Below are 24,756 nucleotides of genomic sequence, written 5' to 3'. Positions count from 1 at the left end.
ACTTAAGATTCAATAGCTAATCAGGATTTCAAATTCTGATTAACATCACCCTAAAAGCACTACACTACCGATGGATTATGTTCTCAATTACCATAACCTTTGTTTATGATGCTGCTGTAGTATCGCTGCAAAACACATTTTTCGAGCCTGGATGAGTTTGCTCCTGAATTGCAAAACTGCAGCAAGAGGAACAGAGATTTAAAGCCTAACCAACCAAAAAGGTAAAGAAAAAAAAATAGACTACGGTAGATGCACATCAAGATGCCTAACAAGTTATAAATCTTAATGGGTATGACAAAGAAAATGCAGAAGTACAAAATAGCTTCCAAGAACTTAAGGATAAAACAACAAGAAGCCTAACAAGCTCTTACCGTAAGAAACATCAAAAGTCAAATGTCGATGCTTTGTTCCAGAAACACAATTTCAAAGTCAATTCTCATGCACAAACAAACACTAGCTATAAGGTACCACAGAAAGATACTCTGAGCTAGCAAGTGAAACAAAATCTGATAAAATTAATCACAGAGCAACAACTAAGTTCACCTTAGGAAGACGAAACAGGGGACTGCTCAGAAATGGACGCTGAGGAAGCGGAGTTGAGAGCCGCAGCAGCAGCCTGTGGAGAATATATGCGTGCTTTCTTTATGATATCTGAAACAATCATGTGTATAGTAGTAGTACTGAACCGGATTTAAAAAATAATTTCTGGTTAAATTTATTGATATATAAATAAAATCGAACCGGGAAGAGGTGAAGAATCGACGATATGGCTGTGATTGCTTCACTTCATCTTCAACCTCTCTCCTCTTTCTCGACGTCGTCTTCTTCTCCTCCTCCTTCTTCTACCTCTAAACCTCTCTATCTCAAATTCCAAACCTCTCACCGTGAGAATCTAAGACACCTCTCTTCCCTCGGAATCCTTCCTCCGAACCCCCGACTTGCTCCTCCGGCGAATGATCTTCCCGTTATCCTCTCCGCCGTAGACTTCCTCAAATCGAAAGGTATCTCCGACGATGATTTCCCGCGCCTCGTCTTCCTCTGTCCACAGCTCTTCTCTCCCACTTTCGACATTTCTAAACTCGATCCTGTCTTCGATTTTCTCACTGGCGAGCTCGGAGCTTCGGCGGAAGAATCCAGGGGCTTAATCGTAAATTGCCCGAACATCCTCCTCTCCGACGTCGAGTATTGCTTGAGACCGACGCTTGTTTACCTGAAGGAGCTAGGGTTACAGAATCTGAACCGAGCAAGCAAGACGAACGCGCACGTGCTGAACACGAGAGTTGAGAAGCTAAGAGCTAAGATGAGATTCTTGAAGAGTATAGGATTCGAACACGAGGAAGCAGCTAGAGTCTGTGGGAGAATCCCTGCGATATTTGGCTACAGTGTTGAAGATAACTTGAGACCCAAGTATGAGTTTCTGGTTTATGACATGGAAAGAGAATTGGAAGAGCTCAAGAAGTTTCCGCAGTACTTTGGGTTTAGCTTGGGGAAGAGGATAAAGCCAAGGCACTGGCATTTGAAGAAGAAGAATGTTGAGGTTTCACTTAGTAGAATGTTAATGTGGGGTGATCAAAAGTTCTACTCTAAATGGAAGCCATGACTCATGAGAGCAGAAGCAGAGTTACTCTTCCCCTGTATACACTTTTTACATCTGTTAATATTCAAATCTGTATTCAGAAATCTGAAGGAAAAAATTTGCATTGCATTTCTAGGAAAAGTGATTCTGAATCATATCCAAAAATGTTGAGAGAATCATCGAAAATCCAAATCCTCGGGTTCCATCACAGACTCTTTTAAGGTTACTGACGAATTACAAGATCGATATCGGCCCCAACTTCTGCAATCTTGGCTTCCTTTGAGGCTTTTGCTGATTTTGCAATGCTCGCCACATCAAAATCTACCGCTATCTTCTTCACGCTACCTTCAAGCATCTGTTATTTCAGAAACACACACCGATCAACATGATGTAATTAACAAGCAGATATGTTACTCTACTTGTTTGCGAAACTAACCAGTGACCCGATTGCTACCAAACTCCGGAACTTGGAATCAACATCTGCAGCTTCCTCTTCTGCAACCTGTATTTAGATTAAATCTTTTTAGCACAGAAATGATAGTACGTACATTGTCCCCTCCCATTTTATTTCGATCTAAGAGATATGTCCAAAGTAACATAGACTAACAAAACAGATGAGATTCAGCTGACTGTCGAGATATGAACTGAATATATGCAATGATGGTTAATAACACCAAGTTTAGACGCACCTGTAATGCTGCTGAAAGGACTTGAGCTTGACCTTCTTCATCCTTCTTTTCTATTAACAGCACTGCATAACTGAGGAAAAACAAAAGCATACATCAGGGTTTGATCTTTTCTATAATAGAATATAGCTACAGTTTGGCATGAATCCAACTAGAACAAGAGTGGTATAGGAGAGATCTTACTTGAGAAGCAACGTCGAATAAGCCAACTGCAGATTCTTATTTGGGGATGAATAACAGTTTGAGAAGGCATCAAGAATCTGTATTGATCGACACCACATAAAAACGAATGAGTACCCATGAAACCATGTCTTCATATTAATCATAATAAACACACACAAACACAGATGTCCCGGCACTATAACAAACTTTAATTTGAAACTTTCTTCTTATTCTCAGCCGTAGCTCAGCCATGGATAGATACTAGACACAGGAACCCAAAAATTCCTCCTCAGATGTGAGTTACAGCTAACCCAATAGAGCGTTCCTCGAGATTATAACAGATTCTAGATATTATGATATATAACCATATAAATGAAATAGTACTTACTTGGCTATGATGGGTCTGTAGCCAGTAATGAAATGAAGAATTCTTGAACAAATTAACCAGGACACGAACGGTCGTTAAAAGATTTGCAGGAAGTGCTGAATCTTCTGTGACTTTCTTTATCAAATCCAAAAGCAGGTCTGATTGAATAATAGTAACAGAGATATACCAGTTAATAAAGGACTTTAACTGGTACTTCCATTAAAGTTGAAAAAGCATTGCTTCACGTGAGAAATGATTACCATTGTTGTTTTCCACATGCTTAATAAGTAGACTTGCTCCGTGAGGATGCAAGACAAGCATCCTGACTATATCAGTAGCTGCATATTCAAAAACCATAGATGTAAGAGCTTGACCCAAAAGTAAAACAAAAGACTATATGCAACAATAGACAAAAAGTAACGTGGCCAGCAAAAGGTAAATTGCTTTATGGCCTGAAAGAAACACATGGGAACCCAGAATTTCGTTCAAAAATAAACCAAACCATCTCTCATTTTTAGATTGTCATACAAGCATCTTGGAAACAATTGATTTGTTATGGCTTTATCATATTAAGAAGCATATGGCTACCATCCAGATGCTCAATATATAATAAACTGTTCTGTTTGACTAATTGATTGACAAGAGAAGACTAACCAGGAAACATCATTGCAGGCGGCCATGCTTGTAGCACTTTCAAAAGCAAATCAATATCCATGTCAGCAAAATTGGTGGAGTGGTAGTGTGATGTGTCCTTGAGTATAGTAATGATTGCGCCTACTCTGGATACTTCGACTTCTGTCAGGGACTTGTCATTGTTTACCTTCAAAAGATGGAAAAATTGTAAAAACATTAAACCCAACAATAGTATATGAAAAAAATCATTCAAACATTTTGTGTGCCAAAAGTTGATACTAAAAGCTTACCGAGTCAGATCGTAAAGTAGTATTAAATTCTGTCATCTTTTTCAGAATTCCGTCATATTGAGCAACATCGAAAACAAGCACACCTCTCTGGAGAAAATAATGAAAGAAACAAGGATCAAAAGCTAGAAACATTAAACTGTAATAAAAAAAAAAGAATTTGAGTGTACTTTTGGAATGTGCTTGTATAAAGGTTTTGCTGGAGTTGCTGCAACAGAGAAGAGTCAAAGCATGAGGCAACAAAAAAAAAATTATGAGAAACTGGAAGCCTTAATGGAAATTTTAAGTATTATGTGAAAATAACACAGACAGTGTTGTTCATACCAGCTGTTTGTGATGCTTGCCCAGGCACATAAGCATTTGCTGTTACACAAAAAAGGATTAACACAAAACTAAAATAAAATCTATAAAACAATCAGGCCAAATATTTTTTTTAAACATGTAGTATTTTACCGCCAGTGAAGGGATCACGAAAAGATGGATTAAAGTTGACGTCTTTCTGCCCAGAATTTTGTAATATAAATTCAACAATTTGTTGCCGATATCCAAAGGGAAGATTTTCTTTCAGAAGCCACTTGTCAGCTGCATCATAAGGATTGTCTGCCAAACACGAAAAGATTTGAAGTATCATAAACTGAACCAGTTATATGTAGTTGCACTTGGAATAAAAACAAGGCCAGTAAGAGCATTCAGGTACCTGATCGATTGTAAGGTAGCTTCCGGATAGGTTCCCCATCACCAATGTCAACATCAAAAACTAGATAAGAAGAAAAAGGCTAAGAATTTTATTCACTTCGATTTACGAGAATCTGAAGTTTCCATAATAGGTCAAAATCTAACCAAAATCATATTGAAATCCATCGAGAATTGGACGATCAGCCACACCATCTGGGCCATCAACAACCTCACCAATCTGAAAAAGGCATGATGTGAGAACTCAAATCCATTCTACCACATTAGAAGGACAATGTCTTACCGTTCATATGCAAGCAAATGTTAGAGACAAATCTATCTCATATCCTTGTTATCCACCAAAGAGATCCTGGTATTGCTACTTCAAATGAAGGACCAGTATTCAAAATCAGAGCCCATTTTTCTCCCAGGTTTGGGTGCCACATTAGATCAAGCACTCTTTAAATTCATTTAAAACCCTCGCTACTAGCACTGATTGGAAATTTGCTGGCAGTATATGCTATCACTTTATGACCAGACAGCATGCTTATTCATGGAAAATCACAAGCCTTCATCCTATGGTAACTTCAAAAAAAGAAGATAAAAGTTCATTCCACTGACTTACTTTGTCCCATCTCTGCTCTTTCATATTCCAAGCATAAGCAACACCATTGTCTCCTTCCCTTACTACTTTTGTCTGGCCATCACTGGTACCTGAGAATATACATCAAATACGAGAAGATGATTACAACTTTGATTGCCAGACATTATCAATTACAGCTGGGAAATAAAATATGTGTTCTCTCGAGATCTCTTTAAAACTTAGCCTTTCTACCTTATGATAAAGTCAAATACAATAATTGGATAATAAGTGGTACCTGGTGAAGTCAGAGAATCAAGCCCTGGCAGCTCGTCAAGTTTCAATCCGCCAACCTTTTTCCTGAGATAAAGAACAACAGGCATATATTTTGCAGTTATATTTTGAGTACAAAGGATGTGAAATCATACCACATATGTAGGTCATATGATTAAAAAATCATGACATTGCCATGTGAAAATACTCATTGGACAAAGAATTTAATCAATAAGAGTTGAGACAACCATAAATGAGCAGTTTACCTGCTCAATTTGTACTGAGAAATTTGGGAATCATAAGCATCAATCTCCATCTGATCTGCAATCACGCCATGACGTACTGTCCAAACACGAACCACTCCATCTGAACATGCCGTCACAATATCCCCGCTTTCTAAAAACTTGACATCCCAGACACAACCTGGGTGTTCCAAACTCTGAACGCAGACTCCATCTGTACCAGAAAATATCAACAAAGTAAGAACAACATCTCACCTATAATAAATAAATATCCTCTAAAACCAAAATGTATGTCTCTTTTCGCTCGTGATATCAATTATAACATTTATAGCAGACAAATTTTTCTAGCATTTCAAATGGGTTTGTGATCACCTGATATCATCTGAGATGCTAACAACTAACTTTCCATAGGTAATAACTAAGTTATCAAATTTCTAACACGTCTTCCACAAAGGATATGATATAAGAGACATCTTTAATATTCAACGAAATATTTAAGGCCAAGCATCATACTGAAAATTGGAGAGAGATCCTCTAAATTTAAACAATATAACCCATTATCACCTTTCCATATCTTGGCATGGCGATCTTCACTGCCACTAGCAATAAGACCAGATGAATGTGCGTCAACTGAATAAACAATGGAGGTGTGGCCAACCATCTCCAGAAGAACTTCGCCACTTAGTGCCCATAACCTGATTGAACTGTTGGGAAAAAAAATAGTGATTTACAACCTTTGCTGTGTACAAAGGTATGAAAGGAGGCTGAAAAAGAGAAAACCTAAGCATCATATCCAAGACCAACACATATAATCCCCAGATCACAAAACTTATCCAGGTCATGGAAATGACAACACAAGTCGAGTTAAGCACATAAGAATTCAATTGGACAATGGCATCAGTAAGGCAGCAGTATGTTGTAAGCAAATAACTTACCCATCATGTGATGCGGAAAGAAATCCTAAATCAGGCATCACAGCTAACCCTCTAACAGTATCTGCATTGCAAGGTAAAATTAATTGTATAAAACAATAGTTTCTCCAATAAAAAGGAATCCCTGACAGCAGGTCAGTGTCTTGGCACTTCACAATATAGATATCTTAGTGCAATTAGAATCAGATTCTATCTTATTTTCGATATGTGGTTTCTTATACTGCCAAGGAAATTCGAGAGATACAGAAATTTGAGAGAGGTCAACGAAATTCACCTGTATGCCCTGAAAGAGTTCGTAGACTCGTTTTTCCCTTCCAGAGTTTGAGAGTGGCGTCACTTGAACCTAGTAATAGAAAACTATTATGCTATCAACCATGATCAAAGAGAAGGCTATGCATCTTACGACCAACCGAAAAATCATTAACATAAGCTTGCGGAACAATCAAATTAGAAAAAAACAATTGAATAAGGAAATGTTCGACATCAAGAAACCAAAGAAAAACAGAGAAATCAAATGACAGGTTCAGCTGGATGATGTACCTGATACGAGCTCACCAGATGGCAGCTTTATCACCGCCTGGACAGGTGACTGGTGTGCCTCCCAAGATTCAACAAGCTGACCGTTTCTCCATCGTTTCAGAGTTCTTCAGATAACAAAAATAATGGGAACTTAAGTTACACTAAATAACAGTAGAGAGTAAATCATATTTTGATGGGTCACTTTATCCCGGTATTACTAAACCTAGTAAGCTACTTAAGAGCAGGCACACAGTTAACACTCATAAAACCCTTAAGAGTTATGGTTAAAAATCATAATATAATATCCCGTATGGGAAATTAAATTACTGGGAAACAGTGAAGTGAAACCCACAGGCTAATACACTCACTGGACACTAAGCAAAAAACATTATTGTCTAAACAGTTTGTAAGTTTCATATTTGAGAAAATTAAATAAAGAGGAGAAGGAATTACTGGTCAACTGAAGACGACACTATGTCCTCCTTATCAAGAGTAACACCAGTGACTTGCATCTGATGACCCTTCAATGTCTGAATATTCTCTCCATTAATCAGGTTCCAAACAAACACGAAAGTATCCATACTCCCGGAGACAAGTCTCCCTTCAGGGTAATCATCAGTTGGTGGAATCCATGCAAGTGGCCCAACAAAGCTAGTATGACCCAACAGAATCTTAGAGGATGTATACTTGCGCTTATCAGATGGATCCAGTGACCAAACCCTTATGGTTCTATCCCTTGATGAAGTAGCTATATTGTCATCACTACAGACACATATCCCACGAACCTGAAAGTGTTGATAACCCATAAGTTGCCAATGTAAAAAACATTACAGTTACTATTCAACTGCGTTAGCTCAATAGCATAAGATACAGTTGCATGAGTATACAGACAAAGAACAATCACACCCCTGCCGAAAAAATTGTATAAAATAATTCAATGTTCTCGGTTTTACTATACCAACAGGTGTTTTCATATTAATGCCATTGGCACGCAAGGTTAAACATCTAACCCTACTAGATACAATTCTCAAATTCAGTACTCAGTATCAAATCATCTCTGAAAAATTTGCTGAGAAATTAACCTACTAAAAAACTAATCAAAACACACTAACTATCGAATCAGCTCATAAAATTGGAAAAAATAAACTATATACATAGCGGGAAAGGAAATTGGAACCACGAGGGTGAACTCTGCTAAAACCCTTGCAACTATAAGACTTAATTTCAAAACGCAGGATAGAATCGATCAAGGAAACGAGAAATTAAAACAGTAAAAAGAAGAAGCGGATGATCTTACATCATCATCGTGGCCACGAAGCTCGCACCTGAGCTTGTACTCATTGAAATCGATATCCATGACTGAGAAGGAGCAGTAGATAGAGAGATACCAAACGCCAAATTGCCGCGACTCAAAAGTGTGTGTGACTTGACGAAGGAGGAAGAAAGCAAAGAAGAGAGTAGAGAAGAAACTAATTTCTATTTCCTTTTTTCCTTTTTATTAATGAAAACGTAACATAACCTTTGTGGGCTTTAAAAGCCCGGCCCAAATTATAGACTGGTTTTGATTAATGTTTTAAAGGAAAAAAACAATAATAATTGGGATATGGAAACAAACATGATGACCTGTAGAATTTAATATACACGAAAAAGGAGGGGGACAGTAGTTTAAATCTCCTCACCTTCCTTAGAGTACTTTCTACGAGAACAAGTGGCATAGACCGTAATTACAAACCACCTCCGAGCCCTTTTTCGCAAAAACGATCGTAGTCCTTCATGATAAATTCTCGGCCATTAAATTCTTCTTCTTCTGCACTGTTTGTTTACTTCAGTTCCCTGCTAAAGCTGTCTTCTTCTTTCTTGTTTTATCAACATTTGCATTGCCCAATTGTTAAATCGTAATGCTCTGTGTTCTGATTGTTTTTTTTCTTCAATCGTCACTGGGATTTGAGCTTCAGTGTTGATATCATGGTGGGCAGTTTTTGTTTTAGACTATGTATATACAGTATTTATGTTGTCATGTGTCTGAAGGATAAAGCTTCTTCTTTACTTTAATCCACTTTAAGTCGGATCCTTCGATTCTGTTTTCATTTTTTTAATCTATACATCTTCGAACCTCTAGTGTTTTACTATTTAAATATAAAAGTTTCCAAAGGAATCCTCAGCTTATTCGAGTTCTATTTAGAGATCCCAGATACTGTTTTCATTTTCCTCCTGATAAATACTTTGCTATCGATTCTTAATTTGATGAGTCTTGATCATTACCTGCAGGTGACTCTTACGATGATGTAACCATATGAGCTCTGATGGTGATTCTGGCCATGGAAGATTCATGAAATTTGCGATTCATTGCATCATTAAAGAATAGACAATAGGGGGAGGTTAAATAGATTTTTCTCAAAGGTGTATAAAATGGAAAAAAAAGGTTTACCAAACTCTCATAGATTGTCTCTGGTTAGAATGTTGAGAGGTATAGTATGTCTGATGGTGTTAGTTTCAACAGCTTTTATGATGTTGATATTCTGGGGGTTCCTCTCAGCTGTAGTGTTGAGGCTTTTCAGCGTACACTATAGCCGTAAATGTGTTTCCTTCTTCTTTGGTTCTTGGCTCGCATTGTGGCCCTTTCTCTTTGAGAAGATAAATAGAACCAAAGTTATCTTCTCTGGCGATAAGGTTCCTTGTGAGGAACGAGTGTTGCTCATTGCCAATCACCGAACAGAAGTTGATTGGATGTACTTCTGGGATCTTGCACTGCGTAAAGGACAAATTGGAAATATGAAATATGTGCTAAAGAGCAGTTTGATGAGGTTACCTCTCTTTGGTTGGGCGTTTCACCTCTTTGAGTTTATTCCTGTTGAGCGGAAATGGCAAGTAGATGAAGCAAACTTGAGGCAAATCGTTTCGAGTTTTAAGGATCCTCGAGACGCTTTATGGCTTGCTCTTTTCCCCGAGGGCACAGATTACACGTAAGCTTTCTTTCTTCCCAGTATCATTCTTGTTTAGAGACCTTTTTGGTTAAAAGCATTGTACCATGGAACTTTATGCAGAGAAGCTAAATGCGAAAGGAGTAAGAAATTTGCAGCTGAAAATGGCCTTCCAGTACTGAAAAACGTTCTGCTTCCCAGGACAAAGGGTTTCGTCTCTTGCTTGCAAGAATTGAGTTGCTCACTTGATGCAGGTTTGTCTATACTTTTTTCTGGTTTGCATCAGTGATCTAAGATCCTATTCTTTTCTTTCCCACTTGAACAAAGCAAACTCTTATGCAACACTTGCACATGCAGTTTATGATGTGACCATTGGTTATAAAACTCGCTGCCCTTCTTTCTTAGACAATGTCTATGGTATTGAGCCATCAGAAGTTCACGTCCACATTCGTCGTATCAACCTAAACCAAATCCCAAATGAAGAAAAGGACATCAATGCTTGGTTAATGAATACATTCCAGCTCAAAGACCAGCTGCTCAATGACTTCTATTCCAGTGGCCATTTTCCTAACGAAGGAACAGAAAAAGAGTTCAACACAAAGAAGTACCTCATAAACTGCTTGGCAGTGATTGCCTTCACCACCATCTGTACGCATCTCACCTTCTTCTCATCAATGATTTGGTTCAAGATATATGTGTCGTTGGCATGTGCCTACCTGACCACTGCTACACGTTTTAATCTTCGTTCTGTTCCACTTGTTGAGACTGCAAAAAACACCCTCAAATTAGTTAATAAATAAACTTTCATTGTTCTCAATTCACATGATGGAATCATTATGCCTATGTATTTCGGGGTTAAGAACCAATCCACTTTCTACTTATCACTTATGAAATGTGAGTTCAAGCTGCAATACATTATTAGCTCTATTTGAGAATGCCTTCATACAGTCATATACACATGTTAGATCACAGCCTGGCAGATTGAGATAATAAAACACATAATACAACCATAAGAACATTTGACTGGTACATAACTCACAGAGCCACTGCAGTTTGCCAAGGAGTGGATAAAAGACTAACTATTATCATTAATAAATTGTCAAATTGGGATATTGCATCCAAGATATATCAAGTACAAGAAGTTACATACTGTATTTTTTATTGGTTGCATATGAAAGCAAGTAAATTGATGTGAGCCCCCAGTAAATTTGAGGCCACCAAAGAACACCCGTGACAAGTTAGCACATTGGAACGTAGTAATGCCAATGTCTCACGGGTCTTCTTACTCTAATAGTATATACTTATATTATATTAAAGTATCATAAGACAGCAAATGAAGAATATAGATTCAGTTTATATATTTAGTCTAGACCACCTTCGCCATTCGATACTTCCCCTACACATGCTCATGAATATAACAGATATTGAATAATATCAAAAGCAATGGAGATTAGTTGTGAGATTAATCACAAGAGTACTGTCTTATATGATACGGGGGACCCATTTTTCATGTTAAAATTATAAATTTGTAGATCTAATCTCACTAGTAACCTGCCTATCCTCATTATATAAACCCTACGAAGCAGGTAGCGTAGCCTATCCTAAGCTAAGAGAAGAGCAAACCCATTTACTAGTTGCAAAAACAATTGGTAAAAAACTCTCACAAAGTATTCAAAGCCATGGAGCCAAACACTAAGCTTGTCGTTATTACCTTGATTCTTGCCTTGACACTCACGGCAGCAACCGGACAGAACACCTGCGGTATGACCATAGCTGGTCTGTACGCTTGCAAGCCCTATGTGCAGACTAAGAACCCATTGACCACCGCCATTGATCCCTTGGGGGCTTGCTGCTCTGCCCTGTCAAAGGCCGACTTCCCGTGTCTCTGCAAGGAGAAAAACAAATTCAATCCCTTTCTCAGTGGGATCGACTTTGGCCTTGCTGCTAAACTCCCAGAGAAATGTAATTTACCTGCTGCAACTTGCTAGGACCGGTTTTTTTTTTAAAGGTTTTCGTTTTGTGTTTTGGTTTCTTCATGAGTTCATGTTTCTTGTACTGGTTTCTGTTGCTGTTTTCGTTTTTGTGTTGGTTTGATGTTGTTTCAGTTGTTGTTGCCTTAACTGCTTTGTGTTGGTGTTGCTTGGTTTTTCCCCAGCTTACTTCCAACTAAATAAAACAAGAAACAAAATAGTAAGAGTGATTGCACAAAAGGAAACATACAGTAAACATTTCACTTCAACTCTAAAACATGTTACAGAGACGATGAGAGATGAATAAAGACCAGAGATTTTATTGGTGCTCACATGACCTTGTTGTCTGGTTAATCTAAGTTAAGACTTGAGGCCCTTCTATCAATGGAGAAAGTTATAAACAACCATTTTGGATAAGACAACTTGGGATTTTGTTTCTCAATCTTCAACTTTCGAAGATAACAGCCATATTGCAATACAAGAGAAGAACTATGGGTCATTAGCTTATGCAGCTTTAGAAGAGTTATCCTCCAACAGAAGCAAGTAAAAACAGGTCGAGAAAATTAGCAAAAAGTTAACACTCAAAACAGTGATGAACAAACAATTACTGATGATAAGAACATTGAGAAAGCTAGCTGTGAAATACAATATAAGTACCCAAAACTCAGTGCAACTAAATTTCTGACTGTAACAGATATCATCAACCTTGGGTCATGTGAGTATTCTATATAAAAAATGTACAGAAAATTAATACCTCTCTCTTAAATCGTGATTTCAGCTATTTCAGATAAATCCTTGGTCACAAAATGTACCATGGCATATATAGCTTCTGTTTTGAAATGAGAAACATCAGAGGAAGTAAACATATGAATTTGATTATCGATATATGCCTTGCTGCACCCAGAAAATTTTCCTAGCTCCTTCCCTCTCATAAGATTCCGTATGCGTTTCATATCATCCCATCTACCAGACGAGGCATATGCATTAGCTAGTTGAATATAGCGAGACCCATTAGATCCTTCAATGAATAGCAATTTCTCTTCCACTTCCTTCACAAGCTCTGTATTCTTATTCCAGTTGCAAGCATTTAAAAACGCACCAAGAATAACAGCATCTTCATCAACTTGATCAATACCTTCCATAAGTTCTACGGCTTTGTCCAACCTATTGGTCTTTCCATACAAATCTATCATACAAGTATAATGACCAACCTCGGGGGATATATTGTAAACCTCTATCATCGACTTGAAGTATTTCTCACCTGCTAAGACTAAGCCGCGGTGACGACAAGCTGATAGGAGGGCTATAAACGTGATTTCATCTGGCTTGAATCCACCCCCAGCCATGTCTTCAAAGAGCTGGAAAGATTTGGCTTCATGACCATGATGAGCACAACCAGCTATCATGGCATTGTACATAACTGTGTCTCTCTCGAAGCTACTGTCAAATACCTTTTCAGCATACTCAACATTTCCGCATTTTGAGTACATGTCAACAAATGCAGTAACAAGTCTTTTATCCATTAAAATGCCTGTTCTCAAGCTGTGACCGTGAATCTCCTTCCCTGGTTCCATAGAAGCTTGTAAAGAGCACGCACCAAGGATGCTAACCATGACCAAAGAATCAGGAATTTTGGTCTCCTTGGCTATAAATTCACGTGCAAGTTCAAGCACAGAATCAGGTTGACATATATTGAGATATCCCAAGAACATCGCAGTCCAAACCACTAGATTTTTTTCAGTTAAGGAATCGAATAACCTCTTTGCTTCCACCATCTTTCCCTGAGAAGAATAACCCACGATCATTGAAGAAGTTGAATACAAGTTTCCAAAACCATATAACAAATGGACAGACTCCGCGTACTTCATATTTCCACATTTACTGTAAACATCAACTATTCCACTGCTTATAAATCTATTAGAATATGATCCATTCTTCAATACCCGAGCATGTACTTCCTTTCCGATTTTCAGGCTCTTTAACCTACTCAGAATATTTAGTACAGCTGCGGTAGTGTGTTCATCCCATTTCAACCCACTTTCCTCCATACTAACAGCTACCTTCAAAGCTTCTTCTTCATATCCACTCTGTGCATACCCTGAAATCAATGTATTCCACGAAATTGTATCATTCAGTTCTGGATTTCTCCAGAATATACTCAAAGCTTTATCAATGTCACCTTCTCTACAATAAGCTGCAATCATTGCGTTCCTAGCCACACTATCAACAAAATCAACACACGATCCGTTAAAGACATTACAAACTTCCTTAAACTTCCCACATTTCGAATACATGTGAATGAGAGAACTAACGGCAAATTTAGTAGCATCATTCCCAGTTTTGACCATAACTCCATGCAACTGTGTGCCATATGACACATTAGATAACTTCGCAGAAAGTTTAAGCATAGTAGTGACGTTGAACTCGTCTATCCAAATTCCATCTTTCTCCTTCCTATGCATCTCACCAAACATATCAATGGCTTCACTCTCACACCCATCAGTTTTGGCAAACCCACTAAGCAAAGTGTTATACGTAACCAAATCTCTTTCACAATTTTCCTTTTTGAATAATTCACGCGCTTCCTTTAAATTGTTGGACTTTAAGTAGGCTGAGATCACGGCATTCCACGAATAAACATTTCTCTCAGGCATTTCGTCGAACACATTCCGAGCTTCCCGCAATAAACCATTTTTTGCATAAAGATTAACGAGTTGGTTCGAGGAGACCGCGGTCAAGGTTGAACCAGTTTTAATGGAGCGAATGTGATGCAAAACCCCGTCCTGTAAGCACTTCATGCCCAGCTGAGTTTCAGATATTCTAGGACAGGGGAATAAGACTCCAACTCAATCACTGTCAGAGACATCAGAGGTTATTGCCATCACTGAATTCGATGTTCCTCTTCTTTTCTGTATCGGGTTCAAGATTTCAGCACGAACTAGTGGCTCGTGGCGCCACGCTCTGTGACAGTGGAAGGAGAGAGACCGAGGGAGAAGAGCAAAAATATTTGGACCTAAAGGTCCAAGTTCATTAATAAAACGTTGACTTTTTTTGTTTTGTTTTTGCGCGTTAATATAGCAAAATACATAAAACCTTTTCCCCTATGAAACTTTAACCTAACTTATTCGATCCTTGCTTGCTAAAAACTGAAGAGTGAAGAAGATGCTGTCGGATCTTCCAAAGGATTTGGCAGAGGATGTACTCATTAGGCTTCCAATGACATCAATGAGAGCAGTGCAATCCGTTTGCAAAAAGTGGAATACTTTATGGAAAGGTTTTACAAATAATCACCTTGGTCAAGCTAAAGCAGCAGCAACAAGGGAGTTTATGGCGATTATGGTGATTAATTATCGGGTTTATTTGATGAGCGTCAACCTCCAGGGCATTCACAACAACGTTGACCCGTCAATAAACCATGATCTTGGTAAACTCATTAGCCTAACCGATTCAGATCGAGTCCATATATCTGTGGTCTATCACTGCGACGGTTTATTGTTATGCATCATGGAAGACTGCCTTAGTTTCGTTGTTTGGAATCCGTATTGCGGCCAGTCCCGGTGGTTCGAGCCAATAAGCAGACCAAAGTTCGATATTTATGCTATAGGATACGAGAATAGCAATTCAAGCCGTAGCTACAAAGTATTGAGATTTTTTGTATCTTCTCCCGAATACGTTCGGTGTGAATTGTACTACATCAACTCTGAATCACCAAGGGATATGACTATCCCTATTACTACTATATACAGTCTTATGCACGTGGCGTGTCGTTGAAGGGAAATACTTATTGGTTTGCGCAAGAAAAGTTTATAAGAGGAGGAGGATGGGAAGAAGAAGAAGAATCAGGGTACCAAGATTTTTTAATCGGTTTTGATTTTACAAAAGAGAGATTTGGACCGCGTCTAAGTTTACCGTTTCACTCATTTATGGAAGATACCGTGACTCTATCTAGTGTTAGAGATGAGCAACTTGCAGTGTTATTTCAGGAAGAGGATACATTACATATGGAGATATGGATTACGACTAAGATTAATCCCCAAGCGGTGTCGTGGAGCAAGAAGTTTTTCTTAGCAGTGGAGATGAAACCACTCGATGATTATCCATTTGGAGTTCCAGAAGGGAGTTTCTTCGTTGACGAGGAGATTAAAGTTGCCGTGGTTTTTGATAGTGACAGAGGTACGGAGATGGGCTGCTTTGCTTATATCATTGGAGAGGATGGATATTTTAAAAAAGTGGGTTTCGGAGAACATTCAAAAGAGTTTTCTTTCCCAGTTATGTACTCTTATGTTCCAGGTTTAGTGCAAATCAAACGACCTGCACGAGGTGGCAAAAGGAAAAGACGATTCAAAAGTAGAAAAACAGATTATAGAGTAGCTCTAGTTTGTTTGTTTCCTTTCATTGCGATGTTCTTGTTTCTCATATCTTGCTAGTGCAATTTGAACTCTTAGTTTAGTTTTTGTCTGAACGTAAATATTAGACAAAACTACAACTTAACTTTAACTGGTCCACAAATCCACCAATCTTCTATATAGGTAAGGACCTTTTCTTCCACGTACAGCACATGCCAACATGCCTGCTTATGTAATCATTTTAATTTGGACAAAGATATATTATTCAACATTCTTTTGTGGTGATTAATCTGAAACGACACTGAGTTTAAAGTCAATAGAAACCACACACAGAGAACTTTATGAATTTGTGGTATGTTTCAAGTGATTGGCACATGTGTTTTTGTTTTTGATATAAGTCGTGGCCCAACGTATCCCCTAACATATATTGTGATTGATTGCGGACATGACACCATTTACTTTATTCAAAGTAGACAATTTCTCCTTTTATTCGTACCATGGTAGAAAGATCAGATTCATAAATATAAGCGTATACCATGCATAAAGAAAAAATGTATAATTTCTTATAAATTCCAATCACCGTAGCAAAAACAATATAATGTTGCAAAGTTGATGGATACTTATTTAATGAGTTTGTTTGAAATATAATAACTTTTTCGATAGTAGCTGTTTCATATCATCTTAAGTTGTCACAAACTTGGATTCACGTATACAATACAATATCTGTCTCAGAGCATCTTAAGTTGCTTAGAAAAAGTATACATTTTCACATCTATTAATTGATTTTGTTGTTCAAGAAATATCTATTATCCCTCTCACGTTCATCTTTAAGATGTAGCATACAAATTCAAAACGTATAGTAAATAGAGATATACTTTTCAGATAAAGAAGGAAGCATATAAATTCAAAAGCACGTGGTGGACTTTTCTCTTAAGTATAAAATTGAGGTAGACTCTACTACACACACTTGCTTAACGAACGACCATACCCTATTACTCTCCTACTAAGGCTATGACTAACTAAATCAGACACCCAAATTAACCACAAATCAAAATGTGAGATTGTAATTAGCTCTTTTTTTTTTTAGTTTCTTCTTTTACAATATAATGTTCCAAGCTAATTCATTATTGTGATGACAAAAGAGTTGAAATTATAGAATACGCTAAAAGTTAAAAAAAATAAAAATATAATAAAGTATTGTCTTACTGAGTCATGGGTCCAATGACAACTGCATAGATATTACTTTGAAGTCAACGGATTTTGAAGACCGACGCTTTCCTTATCATATGTTTCAATGGGGTGGTGAAGGGATGCGTTAAATGATAGATAATATTATTTGATATCTTTTTATACTTATAATCATATAAGAGTCACCTTAATATTAAAACTATACGATTGAACGATATGTGTGCAAAATGAGAAAATCACATTGGAAATGAGAAAGTGGGGTCGTTACATATATCATATCTCACAATAAGGATTGAGGAAGTCCAAAATTACATGCTGGCCGATATTATTATGGTCACCTATGATGGCTGCCTTTTCTGCTACTTCTTTGGTCCACTCACTTCACCATTTTTCTTACTTTTTCAACTATTGCATTTCTTTTCTTTCTGTCATATGACATAAGTTTGATGATAACTAAGATAATTAGGTGATGATGATATTGAAAGAATGTTGTTCACACTTCATCATAATGGTTAGGTGAGAGAAAGTGTTTACCATACATGCCCTAATCATCGTAGAGTGAGAACCACGATTTGCTAAGGAAGCAACTGAGGGAAAAAAATAATAAGTAGTACGTAGTAAACTAGATAGTTGAAAAGATCATAAAAGCTTGCTTTTTGACCAAAAATAGATAAGTTGATGAGAAAGTGATCTCTACATAAATCGTGGTGTTCTTATGTCATCCGGAAGAAACCAAAGAGAGAATTAGAAAGTTAATAAACTGATGTCATCCCCGAAGAAACCAAAGGGATGATTTATGTATTTAGTTTATTACTAATTTCATTGATATTAAACTGATTTTATATCTATGTGTAGTTTATAACGTGGGCTTTCAACAACAATCAGCTTACACAATATATATGTAATGTACGTATTAAGTTTAGTCATAAATTTCATGATTAAATTAAACGAAGAATTTGACCTCTGAAGAGGACGAAATAGTTTTGATAATCACTTGTGTTAATTCCCTGTAATTCAACTAAGAGAGTCTACAAGTAGAAGCAAGTTGTTTTGACAATTCATATATAGTCTTCAAATATAACAGCAATAATTCAAATAAGTCTTCATAACAGCGATTGCACTCGTAAGCCAACGACTTATCTCTACTGATTGTTTCTTGCAAGTATATGTATCCCATAAATATATCACACATATCTCTATATTTACAAAGGAATATCCAATATTATATTACAACATTTTGCAGGAATCTTTTAAATATAATTACTAGAGAGTGATTAAATAATTATATATCTTATCATCTACAAGAATCAAGACATGTGGTCTTGGACTGTTGTGTGTGTTGACCCGGCTTCTCCAAGGAAGGAACCTTCATTTTATAACATCATGCATTTGTTTTTGTTTTTTTAGCAATAAACATTCATTGTTGGCTAAGCTCTGTTCCCACTTAGAGTGAAATGTACTTACGGACTTATAAAAAGCATATGAATAAGATTGTATATCCAGTTATTGATCCGAATCTCAGCGTAATCTATATAAACCATCGGCGTATGCTAATTATTGTTATAGTAGCACATATCATATCAAATCAACTGAAACAGATAGATTAATTATATTGTTAAGTGTGTATAAATTTATATAATACCTTTGGGTTACAGAAGGATACAAAAAACAATGCGATTATAAAATGAAAGAAAGAACAGTAATTGAGCTGTCTTTTATGCGTTCAGTCCTCAAGATCAGGTCGACAACAACAGTCAACACATGGAGTCATGGACAAACAAGTTGACTTTTCGTTATTTACCTTTAAGCCCCTCCGATATTTATCTTTTTCTTTTTAATTGGTCTTGCTTTTTGTTGGTAGAAGTAGAGTAATCCAAAATAAATTTAATAATACATACGTTACATGTCTAAATACAAATTTTAGTTGCCGTTTCGTTTGTTTTCGACTGATATATTTTGTTTTGTCTGTAGAATAAACTAAAACATGCAAATGTAATGTATTTATTCATACTACAGTTGTGGACGAGCTTTCCCATAGGCTCGGACGATTATGCCCCTGTCTTATTGGACTCTACCCACGTCTATTTAAGCCACAGCTCATTACCACACAAGTTGTTGCTAGAATACTCAAACCTCACATCCCCTCTCTATCTCTCTCTCGCCCCATTCCTCTCTAAATGACAGGGGAAAACCAAACGGTTCCGCCGCCGGCACCACCGGTGGTGAAGCATGTGTCTGAGTTAGGTGTATCGGCGAAACCACCAAAGATGAACAAATATGCATTCGCGTGTGCAATCTTAGCTTCCATGACTTCTATCCTCCTTGGTTATGGTTAGTTTTCTCCTTAATCTCTTTTTCCGTTTTACTCATTTAATGATTTCTCTAATAAGAATTAGCTTTTGCTTTTTCTTGTTTTGTTTGCAGATATAGGAGTGATGAGTGGAGCGATGATTTACATAAAGAGAGATTTAAATATTAGCGACTTCAAAATCGGTATTCTCGCTGGGATCCTCAACATCTTTTCACTTATAGGATCTTGCGCCGCCGGTAAAACCTCCGACTTGATTGGTCGCCGTTACACTATCGTCTTGGCTGGAGCCATATTCTTCGCCGGAGCTATCCTCATGGGATTAGCCCCTAACTACGCTTTCCTCATGTTCGGAAGGTTCGTCGCCGGTATCGGCGTCGGATATGCTCTCATGATCGCACCTGTTTATACCGCCGAAGTCTCCCCGGCCTCTTCCCGAGGTTTCCTCACCTCCTTCCCTGAGGTAAATTCATATACACTAACGTAGTTCACATCGGGTTATTTTGACTTTTCGTCGTATTACAAAAAAAAAAGGAAAAATAAAATGTTATCTGACGTGGCAAAGGTGTTGTGGTGACGTGTACAGGTGTTCATCAACGCCGGGATCATGCTCGGGTACGTATCGAACCTGGCCTTCTCGAATTTTCCGTTGAAGCTGGGATGGAGACTCATGCTCGGGGTAGGAGCCATACCTTCAGTGGTGCTCGCGGTCGGTGTTCTGGCTATGCCGGAATCTCCACGGTGGCTGGTTATGCAAGGCCGTCTCGGCGAAGCCAAACGCGTTCTCGACAAAACCTCTGATTCCCCCGCCGAATCTGCTCTCCGTCTCGAAGACATCAAACACGCCGCCGGTATTCCCGCCGATTGCCACGACGACGTTGTTCAGGTTCAACACCCCTCCGATTTCAAATTCGAGATTTCGACCTAATTTCTCATTTTTCGATTTCGCAATCCAGATTTTCCCCCAATTTAACAATTTCAGAGAAATTGAATTCGAATTCGCGAGTCCTTCGTTGGAATTTTGAACTCATTTATCTAAATTTGCAGGTGTCGAGGAGGAACAGCCATGGAGAAGGAGTTTGGAGAGAGCTTTTAATCAAACCAATTCCAGCCGTGCGTCGTGTTATGATCGCCGCACTCGGAATCCATTTCTTCCAGCAAGCTTCGGGAATCGACGCGGTGGTTCTCTTCTCCCCGAGGATCTTCAAAACCGCGGGACTCAAAACAGATCACCAACAGCTTCTAGCGACTGTAGCAGTAGGAGTGGTGAAGACGTCATTCATACTAGTCGCCACTTTCTTACTCGATCGGATCGGAAGACGACCGTTGCTCCTCACCAGCGTGGGAGGAATGGTACTGTCTCTTATGGGATTAGGAACTTCGCTAACGATCATAGGCCAGTCAGGGGAGAAGAAAGTGATGTGGGCTGTGGTGGTAGCTATAACAACGGTGATGACTTACGTAGCTACGTTTTCTATAGGAGCTGGACCGATTACTTGGGTTTACAGCTCGGAGATATTCCCGTTGAGGCTGAGATCACAGGGTTCGAGTCTGGGTGTGGTTGTGAACAGAGTGACGAGTGGTGTGATCTCGATGACGTTTCTTCCGATGTCGGATGGGATGACTACCGGAGGAGCGTTTTACTTGTTCGGAGGGATTGCAACGGTGGCTTGGGTTTTCTTCTACACTTTCTTGCCGGAGACGCAAGGGAAGATGCTTGAGGATATGGATGAGCTTTTCAGTGGTTTCAGGTGGAGAGATTCCAAGAATAAGCCTAAAGGGAACCCCGAGAAGACTATTCCAAATCCCGAGGTTGAGATTGCATCAAACAAGCAGCTTGGATCAAACCAGCTGTGAGTTTTTTGGTTTTTTAGAATTTGGAGGGAGAAAGGCACTCAAAAGTTGTAGAAAATTTGAACGGTTATTGGGTTTTATGATAAGGAATGAAAATTACAAAATTTAAAATGAGGAATTTTAAACAAAGCATACAGTATTTATTATGTGCATGTGATGTGTAATGAGGGTTGCAATATATAACAAAACAAATTGCTAGAGAATATTTAAAAAAAAAAATCATAGGAATTGAGTTTACTTAACATGCTTGAAAGAAAATAACATAAATCATAGTTTTGACTTTTGATACGTCTCAAAATCACCCACTAGTTTTCTAGATTAATCAAAGTGCATTGCAGTAAACATTGTTAAGATAACAAAACATATCAACTTTTTTAGTAAAAATGTTATAATAGATTTGACCATGGGTAATTTGTAATGTGTTTTCTTATTGGTAAAATTGTTCTTTTTTTTTAATATAAATTAATGGAGTTTATTATATGCAAACAACTGAACAAGATACAATCATACATTGGAATTGAAATTTGAGATGATTTATAAATCTTGAAGCATTCAACTAAAACCATCACTTCAAATAAAAACTCACAAATAACTACAAAACAATTCTCGTTCTTTTTTAGGGTTCCTTATTTTCTTTTCTTTGTTCTCTCATCCCTCTTTCACACAAAAGAAAAATTTACACCATGTAATAATTTAGAGACAAACTTTTGAAAGGAGATAATGGGAGGAGAAGCCTCGTTTCCTTCTTGTGATTGATGGTCCTTAGCATTCACACCCTGTAGACCTCTGTTGATTGCTTGTCCCGACATCGATTGTGTCTGGCAAGTATCTAGTGAAAGAGAATAGACAAAAAAACTGTTGAAAACAGACCCACAAATATTAAAAAGGTGTATCAAGTAATATTGTTTAGAAACTTACAACTCTTCTTCTTCTCCGCTCTTCAGTGCGTTCTTGGCAATGCATTGGAAAGCTTCCTCCACATTAGTACCTTCCTTGGCAGAGGTCTCAAAGTAAGGAATGTTCCCCTTTGAAGCACACCAAGCTTTAGCCTTTTTCTCTGAAACCTGCGATCATTTTGATAGTTTGTATTTGGACATTAATGTTACATCTCACAAAAAATTCATGAAACATGGAAAATAAAGCAAGCACATAGTTACATACCACTCTGCTGTTCCCACCATCCACGTCAACCTTATTTCCGATAAGAACAAATGGAAAATTCTCTGGATCTGATGGACTCGCCTGCAAGGGATATTATACTGGCGTTACAGATTTGCTTCTTATGAAGAATCTGTCGACAGGGTTTAGCATAAAAATGGTTACCTGGATCAAAAATTCTTCCCTCCAGTTGTTCAGATTGTCAAATGACTTCATGGAGTTGACATCATATACAAGAACACAGCAATCAGCACCACGGTAAAAGGCTACACCAAGGCTCTGAAACCTTTCCTGTCCAGCTGTATCCCAGATCTGGAAATAAACCAAAAAAGAAAAGACCGGAACAAGTAAGTTTTGTTCTCCAGCTCAAGCAAGGAAGGCAGTGCACACCAAATTTAATCACAAACAAGGTTAGCCTGAAAGATTCTGGCAGAAACTTATTAGTTCATTTAATATTTTTAAGCTAATACCTTCCGCTCAGAGTCAGCAATTCTCTTTTAAATAAAACTAAAAGCGCCATAGAGCTAACCACATGAACCTTATTTAAAAAAAAAGTAAGTAACTGATTAATGAAGCACACTAGTAAGAACCTGTAAAGTGAAAAGACGATCTTCAAACTGTACTTCCTTGGTCAAGAAGTCAGCTCCAATGGTAGCCTTGTACTGGTTGCTGAACTTTTTATTAACATACTGATTCATCAAAGAGGTTTTTCCCACCCTGCAAATACCAAAAGTTAAAAAAATACTATACATTCAGTACCCCCAAAACCTTAACCAACATGATCCAGAATGTCAAGCACAAATTAAGTACCCCCAAATCAGATGCAGACAAGAACATGCAAAAATGTTAAAGAAACCAAACATCAGATCATAAGTAACTTTGAAACTTCATGCTGTCGGAAAACCAGCAAGTGAATACCAAACACAAGATTAACTGAAAACAATCTATAGACTAAAACAGAGGTATAGTGAACTAAAGTTACTAGTTTTGAGACTATGTCATTCTCAATTATTTAAATTTAACCAAAGAAAATATCTGATACTTGGATCAACAACACCCCCATGAAAAAAAAAAGAAAAAAAAAAGCAACCTTGATAAAAAAAAAACCACCTAACATCAGATCAAATTCAAATTATGAGTTCTAAATTAACAAAACAAAGGAAACAAAATTTAGCAGTCGCCAAAGGGATTGATCAACAAATCAAGCAATCACCTAAGCAATCACTTAAAAGGAAAGGAAATAGAATAAACCCGACCTAAAATCTCAGAAAACCCCAGAAAAAGAAACCACCTAATTACACATCAGAAAACTCAAAACCACCACTAAATTAACAAAATTTGTAGAAGAAAAACAAAATAAACATAAAAAGAGAAAACAAACCCGCTATCGCCGAGGATGATGACTTTGAGGAGGGTACGTCTACGGGACGGCATCGAATCGGATCTTAGAAAAGAGAGGTTTGAAGGAAAGCTGAGAGATCTCTCTGGTTAATGTTGAGAGGAAGAAGGGTGTTTTCTCTGTGCCCTCCTCAGCTGTTCCTGATCTGTCTTCTTATTTCTTAGGCGACTAGTATTTTGTCTTCTTATCATAAAGTGAGGAGGAATTATTCTGTTTTAACAGTATTTATTTATTTGTTTTAATATAACAAACAAGCAGCTCTCGTAGCTCAGTTGGTTAGAGCACCCGTTTAGTAAGCGGGAGGTCTTGAGTTCGACTCTCAACGAGAGCATGCTTCTTTCATCATTTACTTTTTTTTAAGTCATTTTATTTTATACAACTAATATTTTATTTTATTTCTAGAAAAAACATCGAGTTCTTGACTGTAAATTTTTTAAAATTGTTTTACAAATTTAGTTGTAGGTACATAATTTGCATGGCTGTATTAATTACCCAAATATAGACCTTACAAAAAGAAGACATTACCAATGTAGAAAAAAAACAAAAACAACAAAGATTTGAAAAGCACACTTTAAAAATAGAATTTGAAACACACAAAGAGGTTTTGTGTTTCTCTCTTTGTTCATCTCTCTCTCTCCCTCGCTTTCTCTCGTTAAACAAACAAAAAAAAGGAGAGAGCTTCG

At 37.6% G+C, this 24,756-nt stretch overlaps 7 protein-coding genes, 1 non-coding gene and 1 pseudogene across 10 annotated transcripts; 6 read left to right on the top strand and 3 right to left on the bottom strand.

Annotated features, from left to right (window-relative positions):
• The first annotated feature begins 680 nt into the window (after positions 1-680).
• Positions 681-1,717, top strand: LOC17890972 (transcription termination factor MTEF1, chloroplastic). Its single transcript, XM_006299313.2, has one exon. It carries the CDS (start codon positions 767-769, stop codon positions 1,598-1,600), a length of 834 nt encoding a protein of 277 aa, XP_006299375.1. The 5' UTR covers positions 681-766; the 3' UTR covers positions 1,601-1,717.
• On the bottom strand, positions 1,683-8,372 carry LOC17890725 (phospholipase A-2-activating protein). Its single transcript, XM_023785572.1, has 22 exons — positions 8,227-8,372; positions 7,383-7,714; positions 6,951-7,054; positions 6,685-6,753; positions 6,414-6,474; positions 6,043-6,182; positions 5,503-5,692; positions 5,262-5,323; positions 5,009-5,097; positions 4,552-4,624; positions 4,409-4,468; positions 4,165-4,311; positions 4,036-4,074; positions 3,882-3,919; positions 3,715-3,801; positions 3,446-3,611; positions 3,052-3,129; positions 2,813-2,949; positions 2,446-2,522; positions 2,266-2,335; positions 2,013-2,078; positions 1,683-1,931 (listed from the first exon to the last, which is right to left on the bottom strand). Exons 1-22 carry the CDS (start codon positions 8,284-8,286, stop codon positions 1,800-1,802), a joined length of 2,277 nt encoding a protein of 758 aa, XP_023641340.1. The 5' UTR covers positions 8,287-8,372; the 3' UTR covers positions 1,683-1,799.
• Positions 8,373-8,538: 166 nt separating this feature from the next.
• LOC17893787 (probable 1-acyl-sn-glycerol-3-phosphate acyltransferase 5) lies at positions 8,539-10,667 on the top strand. Of its 2 annotated transcripts, none has more exons than XM_023785573.1 (4): positions 8,539-8,824; positions 9,198-9,892; positions 9,974-10,104; positions 10,208-10,667. In XM_023785573.1, the coding sequence occupies exons 2-4, from the start codon at positions 9,339-9,341 to the stop codon at positions 10,648-10,650; spliced, it is 1,128 nt and encodes a 375-aa protein (XP_023641341.1). In that variant the 5' UTR covers positions 8,539-8,824; positions 9,198-9,338; the 3' UTR covers positions 10,651-10,667. The 2 variants fall into 2 exon arrangements, with proteins under 2 accessions (XP_023641341.1, XP_006297926.1); XM_006297864.2 differs by having other exon boundaries at positions 8,539-8,897.
• An 862-nt stretch (positions 10,668-11,529) lies between these two features.
• On the top strand, positions 11,530-12,020 carry LOC17891957 (putative lipid-transfer protein DIR1). Its single transcript, XM_006299364.2, has 2 exons — positions 11,530-11,812; positions 11,956-12,020. The coding sequence occupies exons 1-2, from the start codon at positions 11,530-11,532 to the stop codon at positions 12,018-12,020; spliced, it is 348 nt and encodes a 115-aa protein (XP_006299426.2).
• Positions 11,845-14,804, bottom strand: LOC17893939 (putative pentatricopeptide repeat-containing protein At3g18840). Of its 2 annotated transcripts, none has more exons than XM_023785283.1 (2): positions 14,000-14,804; positions 11,845-13,918 (listed from the first exon to the last, which is right to left on the bottom strand). In XM_023785283.1, exons 1-2 carry the CDS (start codon positions 14,616-14,618, stop codon positions 12,582-12,584), a joined length of 1,956 nt encoding a protein of 651 aa, XP_023641051.1. In that variant the 5' UTR covers positions 14,619-14,804; the 3' UTR covers positions 11,845-12,581. The 2 variants fall into 2 exon arrangements, with proteins under 2 accessions (XP_023641051.1, XP_006297125.1); XM_006297063.2 differs by having other exon boundaries at positions 11,845-12,016; positions 12,575-14,802.
• Positions 14,805-14,982: 178 nt separating this feature from the next.
• LOC17893612 lies at positions 14,983-16,247 on the top strand (annotated as a pseudogene).
• A 3,234-nt stretch (positions 16,248-19,481) lies between these two features.
• On the top strand, positions 19,482-21,645 carry LOC17893371 (polyol transporter 5). Its single transcript, XM_006297333.2, has 4 exons — positions 19,482-19,685; positions 19,779-20,125; positions 20,249-20,548; positions 20,710-21,645. Exons 1-4 carry the CDS (start codon positions 19,532-19,534, stop codon positions 21,517-21,519), a joined length of 1,611 nt encoding a protein of 536 aa, XP_006297395.1. The 5' UTR covers positions 19,482-19,531; the 3' UTR covers positions 21,520-21,645.
• A 382-nt stretch (positions 21,646-22,027) lies between these two features.
• Positions 22,028-24,227, bottom strand: LOC17890801 (ras-related protein RABG3f). Its single transcript, XM_006298499.2, has 6 exons — positions 24,056-24,227; positions 23,265-23,391; positions 22,840-22,986; positions 22,678-22,758; positions 22,435-22,580; positions 22,028-22,345 (listed from the first exon to the last, which is right to left on the bottom strand). The coding sequence occupies exons 1-6, from the start codon at positions 24,106-24,108 to the stop codon at positions 22,279-22,281; spliced, it is 621 nt and encodes a 206-aa protein (XP_006298561.1). The 5' UTR covers positions 24,109-24,227; the 3' UTR covers positions 22,028-22,278.
• Positions 24,228-24,330: 103 nt separating this feature from the next.
• Positions 24,331-24,404, top strand: TRNAT-AGU. Its single transcript has one exon. It is a non-coding gene; the product is annotated as a tRNA-Thr (tRNA).
• The last annotated feature ends 352 nt before the right edge of the window (positions 24,405-24,756 follow it).

The sequence above is a fragment of the Capsella rubella genome, unplaced genomic scaffold, assembly GCF_000375325.1.
Source record: "Capsella rubella cultivar Monte Gargano unplaced genomic scaffold, Caprub1_0 scaffold_3, whole genome shotgun sequence".
NCBI lineage: Eukaryota > Viridiplantae > Streptophyta > Magnoliopsida > Brassicales > Brassicaceae > Capsella > Capsella rubella.
The sequence above is the reverse complement of the archived record's forward strand: the minus strand, read 5'-3'. Positions and strand labels throughout refer to the sequence as shown.

Excerpts from the sequence above, each read along its gene's own strand:
- LOC17891957 (XM_006299364.2), top strand. The coding sequence starts at position 11,530 with ATGGAGCCAAACACTAAGCTTGTCGTTATTACCTTGATTCTTGCCTTG. Across the intron at positions 11,813-11,955 it reads TGCTAAACTCCCAGAGAAAT|TTGTTGTTGCCTTAACTGCT; the intron begins GTAATTTACCTG and ends ATGTTGTTTCAG.
- LOC17893939 (XM_006297063.2), bottom strand. The coding sequence starts at position 14,618 with ATGAAGTGCTTACAGGACGGGGTTTTGCATCACATTCGCTCCATTAAA.
- LOC17890801 (XM_006298499.2), bottom strand. The coding sequence starts at position 24,108 with ATGCCGTCCCGTAGACGTACCCTCCTCAAAGTCATCATCCTCGGCGAT. Across the intron at positions 23,392-24,055 it reads ATCATCCTCGGCGATAGCGG|GGTGGGAAAAACCTCTTTGA; the intron begins GTTTGTTTTCTC and ends TGGTATTTGCAG. Across the intron at positions 22,987-23,264 it reads ATCGTCTTTTCACTTTACAG|ATCTGGGATACAGCTGGACA; the intron begins GTTCTTACTAGT and ends GTTTATTTCCAG.
- LOC17893371 (XM_006297333.2), top strand. The coding sequence starts at position 19,532 with ATGACAGGGGAAAACCAAACGGTTCCGCCGCCGGCACCACCGGTGGTG. Across the intron at positions 19,686-19,778 it reads TTCTATCCTCCTTGGTTATG|ATATAGGAGTGATGAGTGGA; the intron begins GTTAGTTTTCTC and ends TTTTGTTTGCAG. Across the intron at positions 20,126-20,248 it reads TCCTCACCTCCTTCCCTGAG|GTGTTCATCAACGCCGGGAT; the intron begins GTAAATTCATAT and ends TGACGTGTACAG.
- LOC17890972 (XM_006299313.2), top strand. The coding sequence starts at position 767 with ATGGCTGTGATTGCTTCACTTCATCTTCAACCTCTCTCCTCTTTCTCG.
- LOC17890725 (XM_023785572.1), bottom strand. The coding sequence starts at position 8,286 with ATGGATATCGATTTCAATGAGTACAAGCTCAGGTGCGAGCTTCGTGGC. Across the intron at positions 6,183-6,413 it reads CTTTCCGCATCACATGATGG|TTCAATCAGGTTATGGGCAC; the intron begins GTAAGTTATTTG and ends TTTTCCCAACAG. Across the intron at positions 3,920-4,035 it reads GCAAGCATCACAAACAGCTG|CAACTCCAGCAAAACCTTTA; the intron begins GTATGAACAACA and ends TCTCTGTTGCAG.
- LOC17893787 (XM_023785573.1), top strand. The coding sequence starts at position 9,339 with ATGGAAAAAAAAGGTTTACCAAACTCTCATAGATTGTCTCTGGTTAGA. Across the intron at positions 9,893-9,973 it reads CCCGAGGGCACAGATTACAC|AGAAGCTAAATGCGAAAGGA; the intron begins GTAAGCTTTCTT and ends AACTTTATGCAG. Across the intron at positions 10,105-10,207 it reads GAGTTGCTCACTTGATGCAG|TTTATGATGTGACCATTGGT; the intron begins GTTTGTCTATAC and ends TTGCACATGCAG.